The sequence below is a fragment of the Pan troglodytes genome, chromosome 2 (genome assembly GCF_028858775.2).
Source record: "Pan troglodytes isolate AG18354 chromosome 2, NHGRI_mPanTro3-v2.0_pri, whole genome shotgun sequence".
Taxonomy (NCBI): domain Eukaryota; kingdom Metazoa; phylum Chordata; class Mammalia; order Primates; family Hominidae; genus Pan; species Pan troglodytes.
In genome coordinates this window covers 59,712,181-59,732,517 of record NC_086015.1, presented here as the reverse complement: position 1 = coordinate 59,732,517, position 20,337 = coordinate 59,712,181, and the positions used below count along the sequence as shown (strand labels likewise).

The following is a 20,337-nucleotide window of genomic DNA, read 5'->3' as shown; positions in this document are numbered from 1 at the left end:
CATGTTTGACTTTTGGCACTAACAGAGGTTTTCTAAAGGCTCCTGCTCCCCCAAACGCTAGGGGATAGTAAGAAATGAAACTAATAACACCCCAACACCCCTTATTCTTAGTGAGGTAAGTAATCAGGGAGGTGGTAGAGTATTGCACTGGGTCCAATTAGCTAAGGAATGGCATATTTCTTGAAGAAGACCAATTCGACTTGCCTAACAGCTCCAAAGCTATGCACATACTCTTCCTTCGCCACTCCCAAGAATTACAACAAAGAAAAACAAATAAACAGGAAAAGTTAAACTGCCACATCAAAAGTTAAATACTCAACTGGCTCATCCTAGACTCCCATCTTCCCTCTTATCTGTTCCACAGTAGCCTGTGTGCCCTCTCCATCCATCCATTTTTACACTCATATACTTTGACACACTTTTACTTACAGCTAAGACATGAGACTCTGCACTAGATGGAGAGTGCAAGGGCAATCCACACATAGTATTTCCCTCAAGAGATTTTCAACCTAGTGGTGGAGAAAGCCAAGTGAACCTGCAGTTAGTTACCGTTGGTTCAGATAAGTTCTGTGATGGCAGAGACCCAGGGGGGTGGCTACAGGATTCTGCTGAAAGCAGTGGAAGAGGCGGGCTTAGGAAAGTTGTCTCTGGAGATGATGGCATTGAAGCTAAGACCAGAGAACTAATGGGTATAACTCAGGCTTAAGGGATAGAGCATGAAGAGCAGGACCGAGAGAGAGAACAGCATGTCCCAAGGCTGGGACAAGGAGAACGGGAGGTGTAACTCTGGAAGTAACTAGCAGTCACCTAGCAAGAGATGCCTAAGCATGTCAAAGACCCAGGCTGTTTTCCTGAGTGTAGCGGGAGCCTCCCAAGAACCTGAATCCAGGGAGGAACAGAAATCTGATGTCACTCTGGCTATGGAATGTGTTCAATGGGAGGTGAGAGTGCGGCAGGAGAGCTGTTAGGAGGCGATGGCCCCAGAGAAATAAGGTGGCGCCTTGAAGAAAGAGGAAGTAGAAAATGAAATCTGATTAGATTTGTCTCCACAGTCATGACGTAATACAGTAAAAAGAGTATAACACAGTTAGCCAAAGGCAAAGGTGTCTGGTCAGCAGTTTGGTAGACACTGCAAAGGAAATAAAAATGGGCCTCAGTGAATCGCTAAATGAGTCCCTGAGTTCCCAAGTGCTATGCTGTGGAAAGTAATCCCTCTCCAACTCTATATTAGTTTTCCTGGGTTTTTAGTTTTGCCTGCCCAGAAGATTTGCTGCTTCAGGCTTTTCAGTGGGCACCTCAAGCATCTGAGGCTACAGGGCTGTGGACCATTATGTATGGGATCACCTGGTAAGTTGGCCTAGAGTTATTTGAACAAACAGTATCCCTGTCCAATCCTTGTTACAAATTTCTGTAGTTTTTCTTTCATTGACTGTTAGGGAGTGTTATTTGTGACTTCCTGTCCTTCCAGACCCTTGTCTATGTGTAAACCGGTATAATTGGGTGGGGATGAAGCTAGATAGTGCAGACTTAAAAAAAAAAAATTTAAAAGAGATCCATTTTAAATTTGACAATTAAAGGATCAAGATTGGTCAAACTGTTTTTATAGGAGAGAACACCAGCAACTAGCCGGTAAGAAATCGGTCACAGTTTAGGGGATATGTTACAAGCAAGATAAATAAAAACGGTCTAGAGTATCAGACCAAACTCTCATTTTTCATCTCTGTTTCACACTCTTCTCTTCCAGCCCAGACTAATCAAAAGAAGCCTCTTCCGCTCACAATTGCTCTGTGTACATTTCCCCCAGATCTGGTATTCACATGAACAACGTGGTTTATTTATATTTCAGCACCAAATTGGAAAGATGACATCATTCATTTACAGTCTTTATCCCATGACATGCCTACTCTCCAACACCTCATTTTAGCAGACACATTTAGGACTGCATATAGCATCTTGTTTAGCTTGTACATTCTTTTATGGGATACAGTTCAAAGGTAGGGAACTTTAGGCTTGTTGCTGGTAAGAAAATAATCTCATAAAATCACAGGAGCTTCCCCAAAGGATGAGGATATTACGATGTTTACAATAGCAGAATTATTATTTGTTCGTTTAGGCTCCATCCTTCATTCTTGAGCGAGTCCCTTCCTTCTTGCCCACAGCAGATCTTACAGCTCCCCTCAGGCTCTCAGAATTCTATTTAGAAGAAACAATTCCAGATTTATTAGTTCATGAGTTCAAAAGTACAGGATCCTGACAATACTGGAATTTTAGGTGTGAACGCCGAATTTCAGAATCTCATGTGCAATGGCAGGCTGGCTGAGGGGAATCTCAGTACTTAGTCTGCAGCAGCTCCACTGACCTGCTCTTTCTCACAAGGCATAACTTGCCCATTGGGTCTTCTGACACTTTAAGTGGACAAGTGAAGGATGGAAATGCTCTCAGCTGCCAGAGGTTGCCTGGGATTTTTTATTTAATTTTAAGTGGCTCTTTCCCTCTATTTTTATTGTTTTTATTCATATAGACAGTTTTTTTTTTAACATTCACTTTGGGGCCTTTCAAATATTGTACACATTTTTAAAAATGGAGTGAGTAAATCATAAGACATCCTCTGGCAGATAGAATTGGGATGTGAGGTGTTTCCAAAACTTAACAGAATCAAAGCATTTTATGGGAAAGTTCTTTCTACCTGTTTAGCTGTTTGCCTTTTCTGCTAGCAGCAAGACAAGGAAAAAAGCCTAGAGATTGAGAATTGGATGACCCAGAAAATCTCCATGTTCTATGTCAAGAAAGAGACTCTTGGGGCTGAAATCTACACCTTACTTTTCTAGCTGCCAAATGAGGATAGTAATAATTGCTCCTGGGAAAGTATTGAGAATAAGTTAGATTGTATGTGAAAAATACTATTAAGAATGCACAATGTTAGGTCCAGACTTTTCTTTATTGTCAGTGTATTATTTATATTACATAACAAAACTCCAACTGGTTGGAGGCTCTGCCAACCACTGACTTCTGGCTCTCTGAAAGTATTGTTGGTTCATCGTCATCTTGAGCCACCAGTGGGATTGTTATGGCAACTCATGAAATGTCCTCAACTCTCCGTGACCTTCCCTGCTGAAAACAAACATGTAGCTTGTCTCTAGGATGGCAGCATCCCTCAAAATCATGGCCCCTTCATTCTTTTGGTCACTCATTACAGCAGCATGTATTATATATCTACATCTGCTAGGCCCTATGCAAGATTCTAGGGAGAGGCAGATGAAAGAAATAGCTTCAAGGTCTACAGACATACGGACGGATAAATCTGTGGTTATAGAGCCATGGCACGCAGGAGGCACGTGTCACCCAGCCTCGAGGACAGGGTGAGGAAAAGGCTCCTAGATTAAATAGTTTGAGTTAGCCAGACATAGAAGTTAAAGGTGAAGAAAGGGGGCTAGGGAGGCATTGCAAGCAAAGGAAGCAGCACATACAAAGGAGGAAAAATGTCTTACAGCAAACAACAACAGCAGTAACTATAGTAAGGACAGCATTTGACTTTCATTGCCAGTTACTGGACTGACACTTGAAGTCCATCATATCATTTGCTCCTAGCAGCAACCCCAAGGAAAGAGGCACTATTCCTCTCATTTTAGAGTTGAGGAAATTGAGGTTTATAAACAGTTTACTCTCTTAAGTTCACATAACCAGCAAAGAGGTGGAGCCAGGACTTGAATCCAGGCAGGTCTATCCTCAAACCCTCATTTCCCGACTTTCTGAGCTGGATAATTTTGTCTGCTTTTTTTCCCGTGGTCTTTAGGCATTTTTCTAGATTCTGAGAGCCTGTCAGGCCAACTCATCACTGGTCCATTTCTTGCCCTGCATAATAAAGCAGTACACTTCTATTGCATTGGGGGTTTAACCATGACTCCAAGTTGCCTCATGTGACAGGCATCGTGGATTGTAAACTAGAGTGGTCAGTTCTTTTCCCATTGACTTTGTACCTTTTGCTCAGTTCCCTTAAGGAACAAAATCAGTTAAAATGTCCATAGAGAGCCATTTCCCAAGAAGTCATCAGAGCAGTAAACCATCTCCATCAGTATTTTTGCATTTGGCAGCGTTCGAGTGGATTTTTCTGCCTTGTCTTGTGAGACCATTGTTTATCTGTAGTTCTGTGTTTCCACCCAGCCCTTCCCATCTTTCCATACAGGACTTCCATCTCCAGCTTGCTCTAGAGTGTTGGTCTAGAGTCTCAGTCATAATTGTTGCAATTGCAAGCTCACCTTGGATCTCTGTGATTGCTTGATAATGTAAAGCAAAGCACCTTAGAGTATGTCCATTTTTTCCCTTTTAAATCACAAGAAGGAAGTACATTAACATTTACAGATGTAACATAATAGCTTTAAGGATGTGACAAACCTTTTTTCACCAAAGTTAATGGCATGGTGCTTTCTTTATTAAGTTTCAACTTGACTAACAGTGAAAATTCCTGAATTAGGAACAAAGGGATCCCTATAGGTACTGTAATTATGCCCCGAATCTCTTTGACTGATCTTCTGGCTCCTGATGGAATCTTCCTTGGTTTTTGTTCTGCACAGACCCAGAACAGAATGAAGTTGATGGCAGACAACTATGATGATGACCATCACCATTACCACCACCACCACCATCACCACCACCATCGATCTCCTGGGAGGTCGCAACATTCCAATCACAGGCCCTCTCCGGACCAGGTCAGTTTCATCGCTGCTTACCTCCAAGACCCCTTTTACCCTTTAGATATTTTAAGATAAAATAAATAATCCTCAAGAAATAATAAACATCATAAAGTGATACGTTCTTTGAACTGAAACTAATAGCTTTGGTATTTATTTCCATCAGTCAAGGAATCTAAATGTTTTTCTTTCTCCTTCCTCTTTAAGGTTTTGTCTTTTCTTGTTTATGTTATGCATTTTCTTTCCTCCCCTCCTTTCTTCTTTCATAGATATGTAGTCTATTGCTGGCTCCGTATCTCATGGCGGGTTACTTTGGAATGTCTCTTTCAGAGTTTTAAGAGAAAGCACTTTGTTTCCATGAGCTTGGCAACCAGAGAAGCCTTGAGTTCGCTGAGCACTTTCCTAGAAAATTCTTTAGTGATGCAAATTAATGGTGGGGTAAAACAACAAGGAGAGAAATCCGTTTTGCCTGCGTTTTAGCCAGTGAAGTCAAGGAGTCTGGTTTATTTGATTTGGACCCTATCTCCTCCCTTGACTAAGTAACGCATGTGAAAAGATGGATTGACAAAAACAAAAACCGCCTGTGGTTTTACAGCAATATTTACATTCACCCACCAAATGCAAAAACTATTTACAGTGTTTAGTATTAAAACTCTTGAAGGTGAATTTTATGGAAATTAGGAAATTAAATGCAAACTAGCAGGATAATATAGTCAATATGAGCAATATTTCTTACTTTGTTGTACTAAGATTCCTGCCTCCCCCTGCCCCCGTTTTTGGTGATCCTAGTGTAACTGATACATTTCCATAGATGGGAGCAATAGGTAACAAAATAGAACCATCTGGATAAGTATGCACTCCTTTGGATATGGCAGGGTGAGGGGTTTTCAGAATTACCTGTGTGAAGAGGCAGTTTAATTGTTTGCTGGGGGAGGAGGTACTTGTGATGCTCCTAAAACTTTTCACGTGGCTCTGTTTCCTTTTCACCTCCTGTTGCTAGCATCCCAAAGAAGTTAAGATTTGAAGTTTCCAAGATGTTTTACCTGGAGTACAAGTCCTGGGGGAGCTGTTTATATAGAACACAGCATTAGAAGTTCTCCTGGGAGCTGTGCAGTGAGGCAGCCAGCACCAGGAGGCTCCCCAGCCCCTGAGCTTGACCTGACCTTTGTACCTGGAAGCTTTTGCCCTCAGAGACCCCAACATTGCTGAAGCTGTTCACACAGAAAAAAATCTAGATTTCCGAAGCCAAGTACAGACAGGGCATGATTTCATGTTTTAGCTCCCAAAATATTGCTCTTGATTTGGAGATCTGAAATGTGGAGAGAGGTGTCAATTTCATGTCATTATCTTGTATGTCTGTGTTTTGGTTTTATTTATTCAATTACCACCCTTCACCATCACCACCACCACCACTACCACCTCCCCACCTCTGCCTGCTCCAGTAGACCTGGCATCCTGCTAACTAAACCAACTCGTTCTCATTCCTGGTCCCTGCCTTTTTCTCCTTGGCATTCTCCCAGATAGGGTGAGTATGAGGTTTTATTGGTGGGAGCCTGCAGTCCCCACTTTGGCCATTCATTCTGAGCCACACATGCTAGAAGACCATCCTGAGTTCCCCCACTCAAACCCCAACAGAGAGACAAAAACAGAGAGTACCATAAGAGTAGAAAGAAGGATTTGGAGCCAAGTCAGGGGAGTAGGTCATCCAGGGACCTGCTGAGATAACAAACCAGCTTGTCTCATCACAGAGACACATATGCTCCTATGTTCTACTGGGAATGAGGCACTAGAGCACATCTATCTGCCTTGTGAATGATATTTCTTACAAAAGCTAGGCTCCTGCTACTTTTCCAGAGAGGTGTAGTCACAAACTAGGGTGTCTTGTCCACTTGACTGACTCTTATGTTTGTCCACTGACACTAGAGTTTGTCATAGGGTGGTGTCCTTCCCAAAAGAGTTAGCATTCCTTGAAGAGTGTCTGGCTAAGCCATGTTGTTGAGACCTTTGGCACATGTTTCTCACTGCTACTGTTAGGAAGATGGTGATGGTCTTTCACTTTCACATCCACCATCTCAGTGAACACTCTAAGCAACCCATGGACATAGAGGCAGTTAACCTCATCGCCTTCTCCAGATGAGAAATCTGGGGCCCGGGAAGTGGGTGAATAGGCTGGAATCCTGTTCCGAGTTCCTAACCTAATTCCATGGCAGCCACTATGTGGCACTTGGGGAAGAGCATGATGGACAGAACCCCTGTCTTCAAGGCATTTGCTGTCTAGTCCTAGAATAAGAATCCAGGTCGTCTGATGTCTTGTTCAATTCTTTTCTGGTTCATGTCAATCAGAACAAGGCAGATAAAAGGTAGCTCCAACTTAATTAGGGGCCCATACCTTAGAAACTTATTCTGCAGTGGGGTTCACTGTGAAAGTAAAATACCCTTGACCACAAGGATATTTTTGTGGTTTTAAATTGAAATCATCAAGTCAGTAAGGCTCCTTTGCTAGACTTTTTTAATTAGAGAAGGAGAGATTAAGCAAGGAACCCTAGTGTGAGAGTAGGTTGGCACCAGTGCTGGAGATGGCTATATCTCCTGAGCTGGATGCCCCTTTTGACTGGGCATCCCAGGTCTAGTGGAATGATACCTTGTCCTATACTGGAGATTTGAGATTTGGTAACCAATAACTAATATATCAGTATATGTACTGTTATAAATCTAAGTCCCAGAATAAAGTCGTTATCAATGGATAATAGTTATCAATAGTTATCTTTCCCAATTGATTACAAACCCTACACTTAATTGTGTAGACCATATACACTAATACATACAGGGTACATATGAGTATATGTTTCTTCTTAGGAGAAAAATGACAGCCATATGAAAGCATGAGAGTCCTAATAATGGGGTGATGCGGATGAGATTTTAACTAAATGTTCATGATGTACATAATGTTAGCTGACCTGACTTAAAGGGGAAAGGTCTCTTTCAGGGATTCCTGATTCCCTTTCTGTGAATCTTCCAGCCCTGGCCTTCCTATGGCCTTAAAGGCTTGACCAACAATGACTTATGGAAGAAGGGCTACAAAATGTTGATATTGCCTCTTGAGCTTTATTAAGAGATCAGAACACATGAAAATGCAGAAATATGAAAAATCATTTGCCTTGTTACTTTTCCAGAAAAACTCGTTTTTCCTTAGGTAATTCAATTACGTGAGTATTGCCAGGTCCTTACAGAATTATATTCTTTTTCCATTTCTTCCATGTTTCTTTCTCCTTCACTATGATTTTTCTTGCTCCTTAAGAGAAACTGAATCCAAGTATTATAAGTCTAGACTAGCATTTCCCAAAGTAACTTTTAGAACATTAGTCCCATGAGGAAAGCCTTGAAACGAAGATTCTCTGGGCAAAGAATTTTGTGAAAGTGCTCCATATTATAACTCTATCTTCGAGCGTCCTGGGGCAATTAGCAGATCAAAGGATCTAAAAAGTCATATAAGAAAGAAAGCTCCCCAATTTAATTTAATCCAGTATTTCCCAGACTTATTTGATTGTAGATTTCTTTTCTCTTTCAAGTAACATCTGTGCTCTGAGAAATATTGTTCTCAGAGTATCAGGTGAAAAAAGAGACTACCCATTTTATAACATGACTGATCCAGTTTCCAGCAGTATTTTTTATCAGAAGGTGGGATTTTCCGGCAGCTTCTTGCTTTGCACAACCGAAAATGGAAGTGCCTCTTCCATTCATTTCCTGGGATACCTTCTTAAAGGCAATAATATCTGAGAAAGAGTGATCCCACCAATAACCCAGTAGATCTAAACTAAGGGAGTCATTAAGGTTGAGGACCCAGGATATCAAGAATCGTCATAAATACACAGCCCTTGAGGGATTACTGAGGGGGTGGGAAGATTTGGAGAAGATGTAAGAGAAGTCAGTGCAGTGTGGCAGCTCAAGAATCTAGCCCCCTACCTGAGAGAGAAGCATTTAATAGCTGGTGGGCTGTGACCCCCAGGATGGTCACAGCCATTGAATATGTCCAAGTAGAATATCTAGACAAATCCCAGTAATGACTTGGGAAATCCTTCAAAGCAAGAAGTGGCCATGGGGGCAGACAACAAATATTTCCCATGACACAAGCTGCTGGTGTGTTTTGAGAAACAATAAAGTCCAAAGAGTAAATGAAACATGCTGGAGACACATTAGAGATTTTTCTTAGGTTACCAAGATTGATTTCACAAAGCCAAGTAGAAATTCAGCTTTTCCTAAATGTTCTCTGTATCTGTTGTCATCAGTCTCATCTGTCATTTTCTTTAAATAGCATCTCCTTCTCTGCCTTAAAACATATCAGTGATACCAAGTCTTTCTACTTTCCTTTTTCTAGGCATCATACAAGTTTTACTGTCCCAGTAAAAGTCATATTTTATTAAGCTCATTCCAGCGGCTCCCAGGTATAGACTAACCTGGTGAATAAGAAAAGCACAGCGTCAGCATGAGGTCCACACTCCAGCCAACTTAAAATGCCAGGCACCATGCAGGCTACCCTTTGTGCATCTAGGACTCACATTTCTCTTCCTGGGTCTTGGGTTGGGTGTTAGGTCTTCAAGGACCCTGATCTCACTGCTTGTTTGTGCAAAATGTACTTCTATGTGTTAAAGCACTTGCCGCTCTGATTCTAGTTGGGAAGGGCCTAAATGGCAAAGAACCTAAATATTTTGGGGCTGGAAACCTCAGAATAGGTGGCCACTTTTGAAAGCCCAAGAGAAAACTCTTCTCTCCTCTTCCTCCTTCATTGAATGCAAATACTCGCTCATAGGTGTTGGAGAGCTCAAGGGATTTTGACCACCTTTGAGACTTTCTGATAGTATTTAAATTTTAAATTTCACATTTTACTTACAGAAAACCAACTTCTAAATGAGGGCTATGAGTTTAGGAGCATGGAGACAGGATACTTATGTGACCAATTACAGAAAAATTTGGTTGAATTTCACATTTTATATTCAGATTCTTTGTCCCATGTTCACACATGTCTGGCCCTTACGAGGTACTCTGTAAATGTCTGTTGAATGAACTGCTCCCATAGTAGCTTCGGGAAATAGGAAGGGCAGATGGAAGTATCCCCATTGCATAAATAAAGAAACTCAGAGGTTGTTAATGATCCAGAGTCACAAAACTGAAAGTCAACAGGCCCCAGATGAAATCCTGAGTCTCTGAGTACTATACATTGGTGGCAAACCCCTTGGATACATCTATGCAACCACGTGTATTTATGATTGCACAACTATGATGGATCCACTTATTCTTGAGTGCAAATGTGCTTTTTCCCTTTCCCATGGAATTGTAGTAAATTTTATCCTATTTTGTTTATTTTCCAAAATTGAATTAAATGTCATCTTTGCCAGGCACAGTGACTTACACCTGTAATCCCAACACATTGGGAGGCTGAGGCAGTCAGATCACCTGATGTCAGGAGTTCGAGACCAGCCTGGCCAATGTGCTGAAACCCCATCTCTACTAAAAATACAAAAATTAGCCGGGTGTGGTGGTGAGTGCCTGTAATCCCAGCTATTTGGGAGGCTGAGGCAGAAGAATCACTTGAACCTGGGAGGTGGAGGTTGCAGTGAGCTGAGATCGCGCCATTGCACTCCAGCCTGGGCAACAAGAGTGAAACTTCGTCTCAAAAAAAAAAGAAGAAAAAATATATAGTCTCATCCATTCTCTTTCCATTTGCCCCAGCTTTCATTGTCTTTATTTCCATTCTTCTGTTTTGTGAGTTTATTCCTTCCATTTCCCCCCATTTTACCTGTTCCCTTTTACTCTTCTCTATTCCTGCTGTCCCTGTGCCAATTGCAAACTCTCCTGCTTCTATGGAATCACCAGAATGAGATCCTCAAGTAGTGGAGAGACTGGCCTGGAGAGGGAGGGGAACTGCTCTGGGTCACAAAGGGTTCTTGGCAGTGGATTGCCAAGATTCACATTCCCTTGCTCACTCTCCCCTGAGCCTCTGAACCTGCAAGGATCTGGAGCAAACCATGCCCCCAGAGCAAAACAGAGGGTGCTTTATTCTGCTAAGGGCTGCTGTCAGATCAGCCAGGGCGCTAGGGGTACTTTCAGAGAGTGACTTTTCTGTGGTAGAAGCTAGGTTTTCCCTTTTGCATTCTGAACTTTAAGGTGTCTGTCCATTCTATGGATCTTGTCCTAGGAAACTGATTGCCCTAATCCTAAATATTATCCACTCTACTTGGTAATTTGCAGAATCTGTCTGTGGATATAAATAGTAATCCTTGGTGCTTTCTCTGCTGCTCCTGATGACTGTGTGGTCCCAGCATGTGTTGGCTCTCAGCCAAAGTGCGTGTTTGTACCATTGGACATATTTCAGAGCATTGAATGTTCACTTCCATTTTCTGCTGAAAATTCCCATAGAATTCTACTTGGGACACATGTTGTTTTGCCATAAGACATCAAATTTCTTGGTTACTAAAGAACCCATGCCTAGATTTGGCCTTCTCTTCAAACTCTGGTCACAGAACTGATACACAAATTGTATTTTAAGATACAGTAAAATGATCCCAGTGACCTAATTTATAATGGTTGATAGGAATCTGCTTTTCCTTTCTGTGTTTGGATTCTGGATTCTTGCATATAGGCAGATTCTTACAGTACTGAACCTATACTCTGCTTCAGAGAGGCTGCAGCACTCACTGCCTTGGTTTTGAGATTTCTGGTCCCTAAATATGTCCCTTCTCCCCTCTTTCTACAGGCAAAAGAGCCATAAGGTAGAGTTGGCTCAGAAAAGAAAAGCAGGGCTTTTGCTCTCTCACCCTCCTACCTCTGTCCATTCTGCATACACCTGAGCCTTGGGTACTGCTCTCAGGTAGAATTAGTCAGCATCCTATAAGAGCATTCCTTAAAGAGGGGAATTTCCAGCCATCCCTGCAATTATGTCCTCATCGATGTTGTGGCTGGAGGCAGGTGACAGCTCCAGGCCCATGTGTTTCCTGGCCCTAGATCTTTTTTCATAAAAGCCACCTGCTTTTGTCCTCCTTCTGCATTTTATGCTTAGTCCACAAGAAGTTGGTGGGGCCTCACAGTCCAACAGAAGAATGAAGCAGTCACAGCAGCCCCTCCTGGGGCACCAGCTCGAGGCCGTGGGATCCCCTACTCCCACTGAGCCCCTCTCTGTGAATGCAGGGCCAGCTTTTGTGATTGATGCTCTGCTTCCCTTGCACTTTCACCAACAGATTAGTCAACGTGCAGCCCTTTGAACTCTGACAGACAGGCAAGGGGTCCAACCTGCTCTGTTGCCCCCAGAAGATGAATTCTGTATATAGAGTTGTTATTCCTAGCTTTTGCTTAGGGAGGAATAAAAAGAATTTATTTTATGTTTTGAAGTTAAATGAATGTGGGATAAATGTATACATAGCATCCTGTGTGTATATATGTATGTATTGCTCTATGTCAGATGAACTGACGACTTTTCCACATATGGAAGAATTTCACAAGATCATGTTTAGCTAGAAACTTCTCTCCCTAACTTCCTCTGAGTGCATGTTTGAATATACGTTATATATACATATATATGTATGTGTGCACATAAATATATCTTCATGTTTCCTTCACTGAAGAAAAATTAACACCGTATATCAGGGCTTACTAAAGTATAGTTATGGAACATACAAAAAACCAGGAATCTTTAGTTCCCCATGATAGTAACCTGATAAGAAAAGTTACATGTTTTAGGCTTTTAATATCAGTTTCCAACCAAGCTAGTATGTCTAAAGCTTGCCCAGATAAGAGACAGTATATATATATATATATATTTTTTGCATTGCAAATCTAATGTCATGGCCCACTTCTTGGAAGGAGCCTTGAGTTTTGTTTCATGTGGGGATGAAGCCTTCAAATTCAACAACCCATGAAGAAACCTCTTATTGGTGCTGATGTGTATTGCATGGGAGAAGGGTTCAGAAGTTTTGACCGTTGCCACTCCTGGGCCAGTCCTTTCAGAACTGTAGCCAAGGATATCCTGGCATGCATTTTGAAATAGCTCTTGAGAGCCACTTGCCTCTTTCCCAATACTTCTTTTCTCACAAGTAGATTGGAGGATACTGTGTTTAGCAGGTTAAGAAATAGAAAGATATCACAGATGTCTCTTTTTTCTTTATCCCTCAGAGACTACTAAAAATCCCCAAAACTACTAGAAAGTGAGCCAGACGGCATATGTGATTTCCCACCATTGGGAAATAAAAGGGGCAGTTTATTTGTTTGCTTGTTTTTAAGAGCAGAAGCTGTAGAGTAACCCTGCGGTGGCTCTCTGTGAGGCCACAGGTAAAGAAGGAAATGGGGACAAATGTCTGAACTGTTGTTGTGGGAGGTATTTAACTGCCTCCTTCCTCTACCAGCAGTTACATGCTCACCCAACCATTAAGAGCTCCAGGAGAGGAAGGGAGGCGGAGTTACGCAGCAGTTGGGAAGCTGGCTTTGCAGATGAGCAGGTTATTGTCAAAGCCCTTTAATCTGGGTGTGATGTTAATTCCCTGCATGTAAGCACATGAGGGCATGATTTAATAAGCCCTGCCAGGTAGGGTCTTCACTGAGTATGGAAAACATGCAGAGCTGCTTAATGCATCAGGATCCTCCTGTTAGAAAAGGATTTTTCCTTAAAGGAGGTTTGAGCCTACTGAAGATTTCATTCAGTCTTATGCTATTTGGGGTAGAGTGTTTTTTTTTTCTTTTACTGATTTGTCTAGGTTTTACACCTTGTTTGCAGTATTAGGGTTACGTTAAGAGATTTGTTGCAGTATCCTTTGAGTCAACAGGGGTTTTTCAGACATAGCCTGCACTCTCCAGCTTACAGATGCAACGCATCTTGGCAACATTGGAGGGTTGATTTCTTTTCAACTTGCTGCTTTAATCCAGTCACATTTGTCTAAGAGGCAACACTTTAGCTCCCCCATTGAGAGGGGGTGGCCAACCTTGAAATGTCGGGAAGCAGGGAAATCCATTTTATATTGCTAAACACCATTGCCTCTCTTTTTTTCTATAACTGATGTAATAGGGATCATGTTTGACTTACAACACTCCAGGCACTTGCAGCACTCCAAAGATAAGGGACCAGCAGAGGAAAGGGAGTAGGAAACATCCTTTAAACATACCCTGCACACACTCACAAAGTCTGTTATTGCAGGAAACCACCTTACAGACCAATAGCATTTTAAAAATTCGGATTTGGGCATCCATCTATTAATGATCTTAATAATGTCAATTTTGAACAGCCCAGAGACTCTAAAATATTTAAGAATCATTTTGTACCCCATCAGATCCTTTTTAGACACACCATTTTGCCTTCAGCTTTAGTGTAATATCAAATAATTTGTTTTACTAGTAATCAACTATTAATGCTACCAACAGGGATGATATGTCTAGTTATATTGGTCTAAGTCTGTAACATCCACAAAGTGGTTTAATTTATATTCTTGGGTTTAATTTGCACAGCAAACCTATGAAGCATCGGGGCCAGGATATGGTAGTCCCATTTTCTTTTCTTTTCTTTTTTTTTTTCTTTTTTTTTTGAGACGGAGTCTCGCTCTTGTTGCCCAGGCTGGAGTGAGTGCAATGGCGCGATCTCGGCTCACCGCAACCTCCATCTCCCAGGTTCAAGCGATTCTCCTGCCTCAGCCTCCCCTCATTTTCTTTTTTAAGCAGCTGAGGAAATGAAGAGTCAAAAGGAAATTTGATTGCCTACCATGAAGGAAATGGCAGAACCAGAGTCATGTTAAAAACACAATTTTCACTGTGTTTAACAAAGCCAAGTGTTAATGACTGATCGATGAAGGAGTGAAAATAAAGCCTGTCTTCACTCCCACCCTTTTTTATGGTTATCTGGCAATGGTTCCGCTTTTAGCAGATGTTGATTTTAAGCTCCCAAACAATATTGTTGGCCGACATAGAGGCTTCAACCATTCTCATCTTCAGCTGGGTATCTGATGTCCTTGAGCTGAATGAACTGGCACAGTGCACCAAAGACTAGTTTGTCACAGCTATTTTGCTTGAAGGAAATAGAAAACTAGTTTCTTCAATTTGCCCTATAATGACGATGCAAAAAAAAATTGAGGAAGCACTTAAAGATGTTATATTAGAAGTGAAGGAAAAGGCCACCCAAACTTCTATAACGTTCTTGATGGCTTGACAAAGTGGTCTCAGATGGCTGCCCTGCCTCAGCGTGTCCTAGTGAGGTGAACTTGCTGAGAAGAACCAATGCAGGCTGCACAGATTCTCCAGTACCTGCCTCTCCCTTGAGAGACACCCCAGTGTGTCTTTTAAAATATAGACATCTCCTACTGTGTTCCCCCTCAGCCAATGAAGTTTCACTTTCACCACTGGGGTGTAGAAGAATAAACCAGAGATGTGGCTCGTGCGATAGAAGAGGGGAAGAGTCATTCTGAGAAGACACAAGTCAACACAATCTTGGCAATCGTAAGGAACTCTGGGAATCCAGGAAGCATATTCCTTCAGAGGAATCCAGTCATTCAAAACAGTGAGAACTGAGCCTTCCATAATTACTCATTTAGAAATATCTAAGTTCCCACATCTGAGAATCATGGCACAGTATGGAGGAGGTGAAGGTGCTGCCTTTCCCCTCAGAGATCTTAAAATGTGTTGGGGTGCTGCTGATATGTCCACGTAAATAGCTTCCACTTGCATATGAAGACCCCTTTCTTCCAAGAGCCAGAGGGACCCAACTAAATTGTAGCTTCTAGTTCCAACCAGGGTCTTCAACAGCTTGGAAAGAAGGCAGGACCAAGTTCAACATACTCTAGAGCTGAGCTAAGCAGAACCAACAAATGTCTTCTGGGGTCAAAGTGAACTCTTCTTTTTGTGGCTTCTCGGCTCATATGGCGGAGTCAGAAAGGTGTACTTTTGTGGTTAGACAGGTTGGAATTTGACCCTGGCTCCCCAGCTCCTGGCCAGGTGTCCTTTGGTGAGCTACCTGACCTCCCTCCCTGAGCCTTCCTTTCCGTATCTGCACAAAGAACCTCCTGACACCTGTGTCACCGGGCCTTGGTGAGCCTCAGGGAGGAAACACAGAAGCCGTCAGCACTCTTTCTAACCTGGAGGAGGTGCAAATACATACTGGCTCTTTTCTATCCCAGTTCAGAAATAAGCTAACGCTTATTTTTAAAAGAGCAGGAAGCAGATTTCTGAACCTGGCTAGGACTTTCCTGTTTTGGCGGGGGATCTTACCTGCAAATGGGCCCCAGAGATTATAATAAATACAAGTCATGTAAGAGTTTATAGCCATACCTGACCCCATCACCTGAACAGAGACATTCATCCATGGACTAAGCATTCCAGGAAGCAGGAGAAATAAAAGACAGAATGAATGGTCTCCAGAGGGAAGGTTTGGACTTGACCTTAGCAGAAAACCTACTAGTACCCTGATGAGGCTCGGTGCCCCACATTTGCAGGCTCATGCCTAAGCCTATTGTTTTCCTTTACAGATGTGTCTGTTTTTCCCGGCTCTGGCCAAGCCTGCAGTTGGAAATGCTAACAGGATCTGCTTTGGTTGAGCCCAGGCTCAGGGCACATCATAAATTCCACACTGTGATCTTGCTTTCATGACTTGTGCAGCCAAACGTTGCAAAGTCCTGGGGCTTGAAGTTTCAGAAGCTTTAGAGAAGCCATGAATGAATTAGGGGTGGAGGCGAGTCTGAAGACTGCCCACACCAGACCTAGTTATAACCAGGATCATCTCCTTGCACCCCTTCCAGCAAGGTAGCCAGGTGGACCTTCCAGGCAGAGACCTTGGCTGAGTTCCCACAAAGGCAGTAGGCTATTTGAAAGTGATACTTCCCTGGTTCTACTTGCTTTCCTTTCTAGGACAGGAGTGACAGTAAGATCCCCATTAGGAACTTAATTCTTTGATTTCAAGAAAAAAAGCCCGCTATCAACTCAAAGAGAATTTCAGGTGTTTAAAAAAAAAAAAATCCAGTGGTGGCCTCAGGTTTGCCTGCTGGCTATACCTAATACTTCAAAATAGAGACCAATTAAAGGTTTACACTGGGCCATTTATCATGTCAGATTATAGAGTTTCTTCTCAGAGCCTCTTTGCTGGAGCTAATAAATGCCCCCCCACAGCAACAAGTCTCTTGTCTTGTCAACGATGACTCAGTCCCTTTGCCTTTAGAGCTTGTCATCAACATAGCCACTGTGAGCAGCCCATCGGTGAGGAATTTTGTTTTATCTCAATATTTACAGAATCCCATTAGGGCGCAGCATCTGGGACTACAGGATTTCCATCAAGACCCCCTTGTCTGTCACGTCATCCCTGGAACTGTAGATGTGTCCTGTGGTTATTTGATAGTTAAACCTCCTCCCCTTCAGAATTTGCTGTGTTTTGTGGTCACTGTGCTCTCTGGGCTTCAGTCCACCTTGGATGTTCCCATCCCCAGATGAACAAAAGCATGCAGATGACTGATGGACTAGAGTCTTTCTTCCCATCCAGATATTTTGGCAACTGGTGGCAGAACAATCACTCACAAAGGACACACAAGGGATCAAACACCGAGCAGCATTCAGAACAGCCACTGCAAAGTAGATTTGGAAACAGAAAAACAAGGAAAGGAAACAGACTCTCCCAGGCCTGATAGATGCATTTTAAAATGCCAAGTATTTCTCAACAACTTAGCATGAAGTTAAGGATCAAGTGATAGTTGTCTGTTTCTTATTTTTGGGTCCCCAAATTTACATTTCTGTGCAGTAAGGCTGCTGAACAAATTAATATTTGCATGCAGAGATGCAGGCAGCGCAGCAGTGAAACAGCTGCATATGTTTGGAAAGACTTGGAGCTCCCGCACTGATTAGCTCCTGCATTTTTGTTTTTTATTCCCCAAACGGACACTCACTCTGACCCAGATCATTTGGCGATGAGGGTCAATTCATGTTTAAGCTTTGAAGATTAGAGAGACCAGAAAGAGCCACCACTTCTCTATTTTCTTTTAAAAACTTTAAACTTTAAAAAACTAAAAACTTTTAAAAATGCATAATATTCTGAGTTCATGAAAGGAATTTATCCACATTTCTGCCACATTAAATGTTAGCAAAGTTTACATTGGACTGTCATATTTCTTTACTTTATTCACTAGCATACAAGATGTCGATCTGAACATCTGGTTTTTAATAACCCTCGACATCTGGGAGCCCCTTTTTATTCCTATGGTGGACGAGGAACAGTAGTAGTGATATTGGCAGCGTGTACTTTCAAACTACAACTCCTGTCTGTTTCAATCATAATTAATTACCACTTTTTAATATATTTAATTTGCTAAAAGTGATTTGCATTAGACCACATTTCACTGTTAAGAAAATAGTAGTAGGTTTTGGTGGCAGTGGCTTTTCTTTTTGCTTACTTTCTTCTCTTTTAAAAATTAAAACCTGATAGGAATGGATTTGGAACAAAATGAATGTATATATGATGTTGGGTTTTAAATGTGAAATGAAATAAACTGCTCTGCAAGTTATTTTATAGCTATTTAGGAAGAAGTCGGCAGTGGCTGTAGGCTGTATTTTAGAGAAAGCCTCCTATTTTGCTTTGTGACTTTGGCAAATCATAGCATCCTTCTATGCTTGGAGTTTTTCTACAGCAGCGATTCTGGGGGTCAAGAATCATATGATGAAAGCTAGGGCCTCCATCCAGAGACATATATTTGCACACATACTCAACAACATTCTTCATTGAATTTCAAGGGGTTGCTAGGCCCCTTGAAACCCATTTATGAATGCCCTAGGGTCTCATGGTGTAAACTTTCCTCCTTCATGAAGATGAAAAGGAGCATCAAATTTTCGTTTCTCCAGGGACAGAGAGGAAGTTAAATGAATGTAAAAATACATTTTTCCTAAGTCACATAGGGAAAAGGGAAGTTTCTTGGCAAGAGCAATTATTAGACTGTTTAATAATAAATAAACACAGGTAATTTTTACATAAGAAGGCCCAGCTAAAATGATCAATGTGTTTTATTGTTTGCCAGAATATTCCTACCTAAGCTGTCAAGTGAAAATTCATACTGAGTTGTCCAGTTCAGACTCTGTGCAAATCATTCCATTGACTCAAGTCAGTCAGGGATTTGTAACCTTCGTGGGCCGTGGATCCCTTTGGCAGTATGATGAACTCTCTGGATCTCTTCTCAGAATACTTTTTTCAATGCATAAAATAAAATACATAGAAATACAAAGGAAATAAACTGTATTGAAAGTCAGTTGAAAAATAAATCTTTGAGTAGATAAAAATGACCAGGCCTATTGGCCAGATTAGGTAGAACTGTATGAAACTGCTATTTTTCTAGGTAAAAATGGCCAAATATTGGCATTTTCGTAGGATTCAACCTAATAGTGTAACTACTTAACCAATAAGGAGTCAAATAATGAGAAAATGTTCCAGGTTATTTTTTTTCTTCTATTCCTGATTTTCAAAACAAGAAGCAAATCATGGCAAAATCTGACTTCACTGGAGACCTATTAAAAGGCACAGCTCTCAAACTATGTGTGACACCAGGGTATGTTTCAATCCTTGCAGTAAACTGTGAGAATTGTTCAAAAAAGGGACTTTGTTTGGGGATATACTTCTGTCTTCAAAGATTCCATTTGCCTCTATATTAGCCACTTCACTAAGTGAGGAAAGTCACCAGAGCTATTTTTGAAACACTTTTCAACAAGAATTCCAACCAAAGAAGTTTCAGTTTATCCATAATTGAACACAATTTTAAGTTAAGCAAAACTTTCTTTCTACAAGCATTCTACTGAATTGAAAGTTTACCTCTCTTTTCTTTGAAACTTATTTGATTGCAAATGTATAATCATTCCATGCAACTGTATAATCATACCATCGCCAGTGCATCCTCTTTCATGCTGAGAGCAAAATAGAATCTGTCAACTAAGAAGATCGCAGCATGTTTGAGCCTTTGTGGAATAACCAATATGAATTATTGCATGCTGAAAAAGTTTGTTCCACCCAAGTAGATGGAGTTGTGTGTGTGTGTGTGTTTTTAATTCTTCTTCAGCCTTTATTGATACTTTAAGCTTAAGAGAAATTAAGGGTATTTGATTACTATAATTACTTCTCTGCTTACTTAAAAGGTTTAATCTACTCCTTAGGCATATGCAATTCAGATTGCATGCTTTCCAAAAAAATAATCATCTGCTAATGTAGACTAATTTTAATCTTCTAATCCGATCTTGACACAGACTCAGAGCTGGGTGGGTGGAATGTTTTTGTTTGTGGGTTGCCATAGATACAAAACTCGGTTATGTGTTTGACAAGTCGGTGATGTGGAATTTAAGTTACTATGGATTTTTTTCCTCAGTCTTGAAGATTAAAAAACAAAGTGAAGATTAGTGTGCCTTTCCAGTGCATCTCGGTGTAACTAACCTTCTCTTCTTTCATTCTGGTGCTCCCCTCCTCTCTGTGCACCTCCCCACCTCGGGCCGGCCGCAGGATGACGAGGAGGGCATATGGGCATAGCCGGGCCTGTAAACCAAAGTTCCAGTTTTGTTTTGAGGGGTGAGAAACCATCTTTTATATCATTTTTCTTAAAAAATTGCATTCTAGTGTTGTATTGTGTGCGTGCTCAATTGTGCTCGCTGATGTTTGTGAATTGTGCCC

At 41.5% G+C, this 20,337-nt stretch overlaps 1 protein-coding gene across 16 annotated transcripts in view; it reads left to right on the top strand.

Annotated features, from left to right (window-relative positions):
• The window catches only part of ERC2 (ELKS/RAB6-interacting/CAST family member 2), a 965,515-nt gene that overhangs the window by 767,924 nt on the left and 177,254 nt on the right, over positions 1–20,337 (top strand). For 11 of the 16 annotated variants that reach the window (XR_008546979.2, XR_010155615.1, XR_008546980.1 and 8 more), the window contains one exon: positions 4,572–4,706. Coding sequence is in view for 11 of the 16 variants with exons in the window: in XM_016941331.3 (XP_016796820.1) it covers positions 4,572–4,706 (135 nt within the window). In the remaining 5 variants the exon portion in view is untranslated. Of the gene's footprint in view, positions 1–4,571; positions 4,707–20,169; positions 20,236–20,337 lie in introns of all 16 variants that reach the window. The other 5 variants (XR_010155616.1, XR_010155617.1, XM_054680690.1 and 2 more) reach the window with 1 other exon arrangement.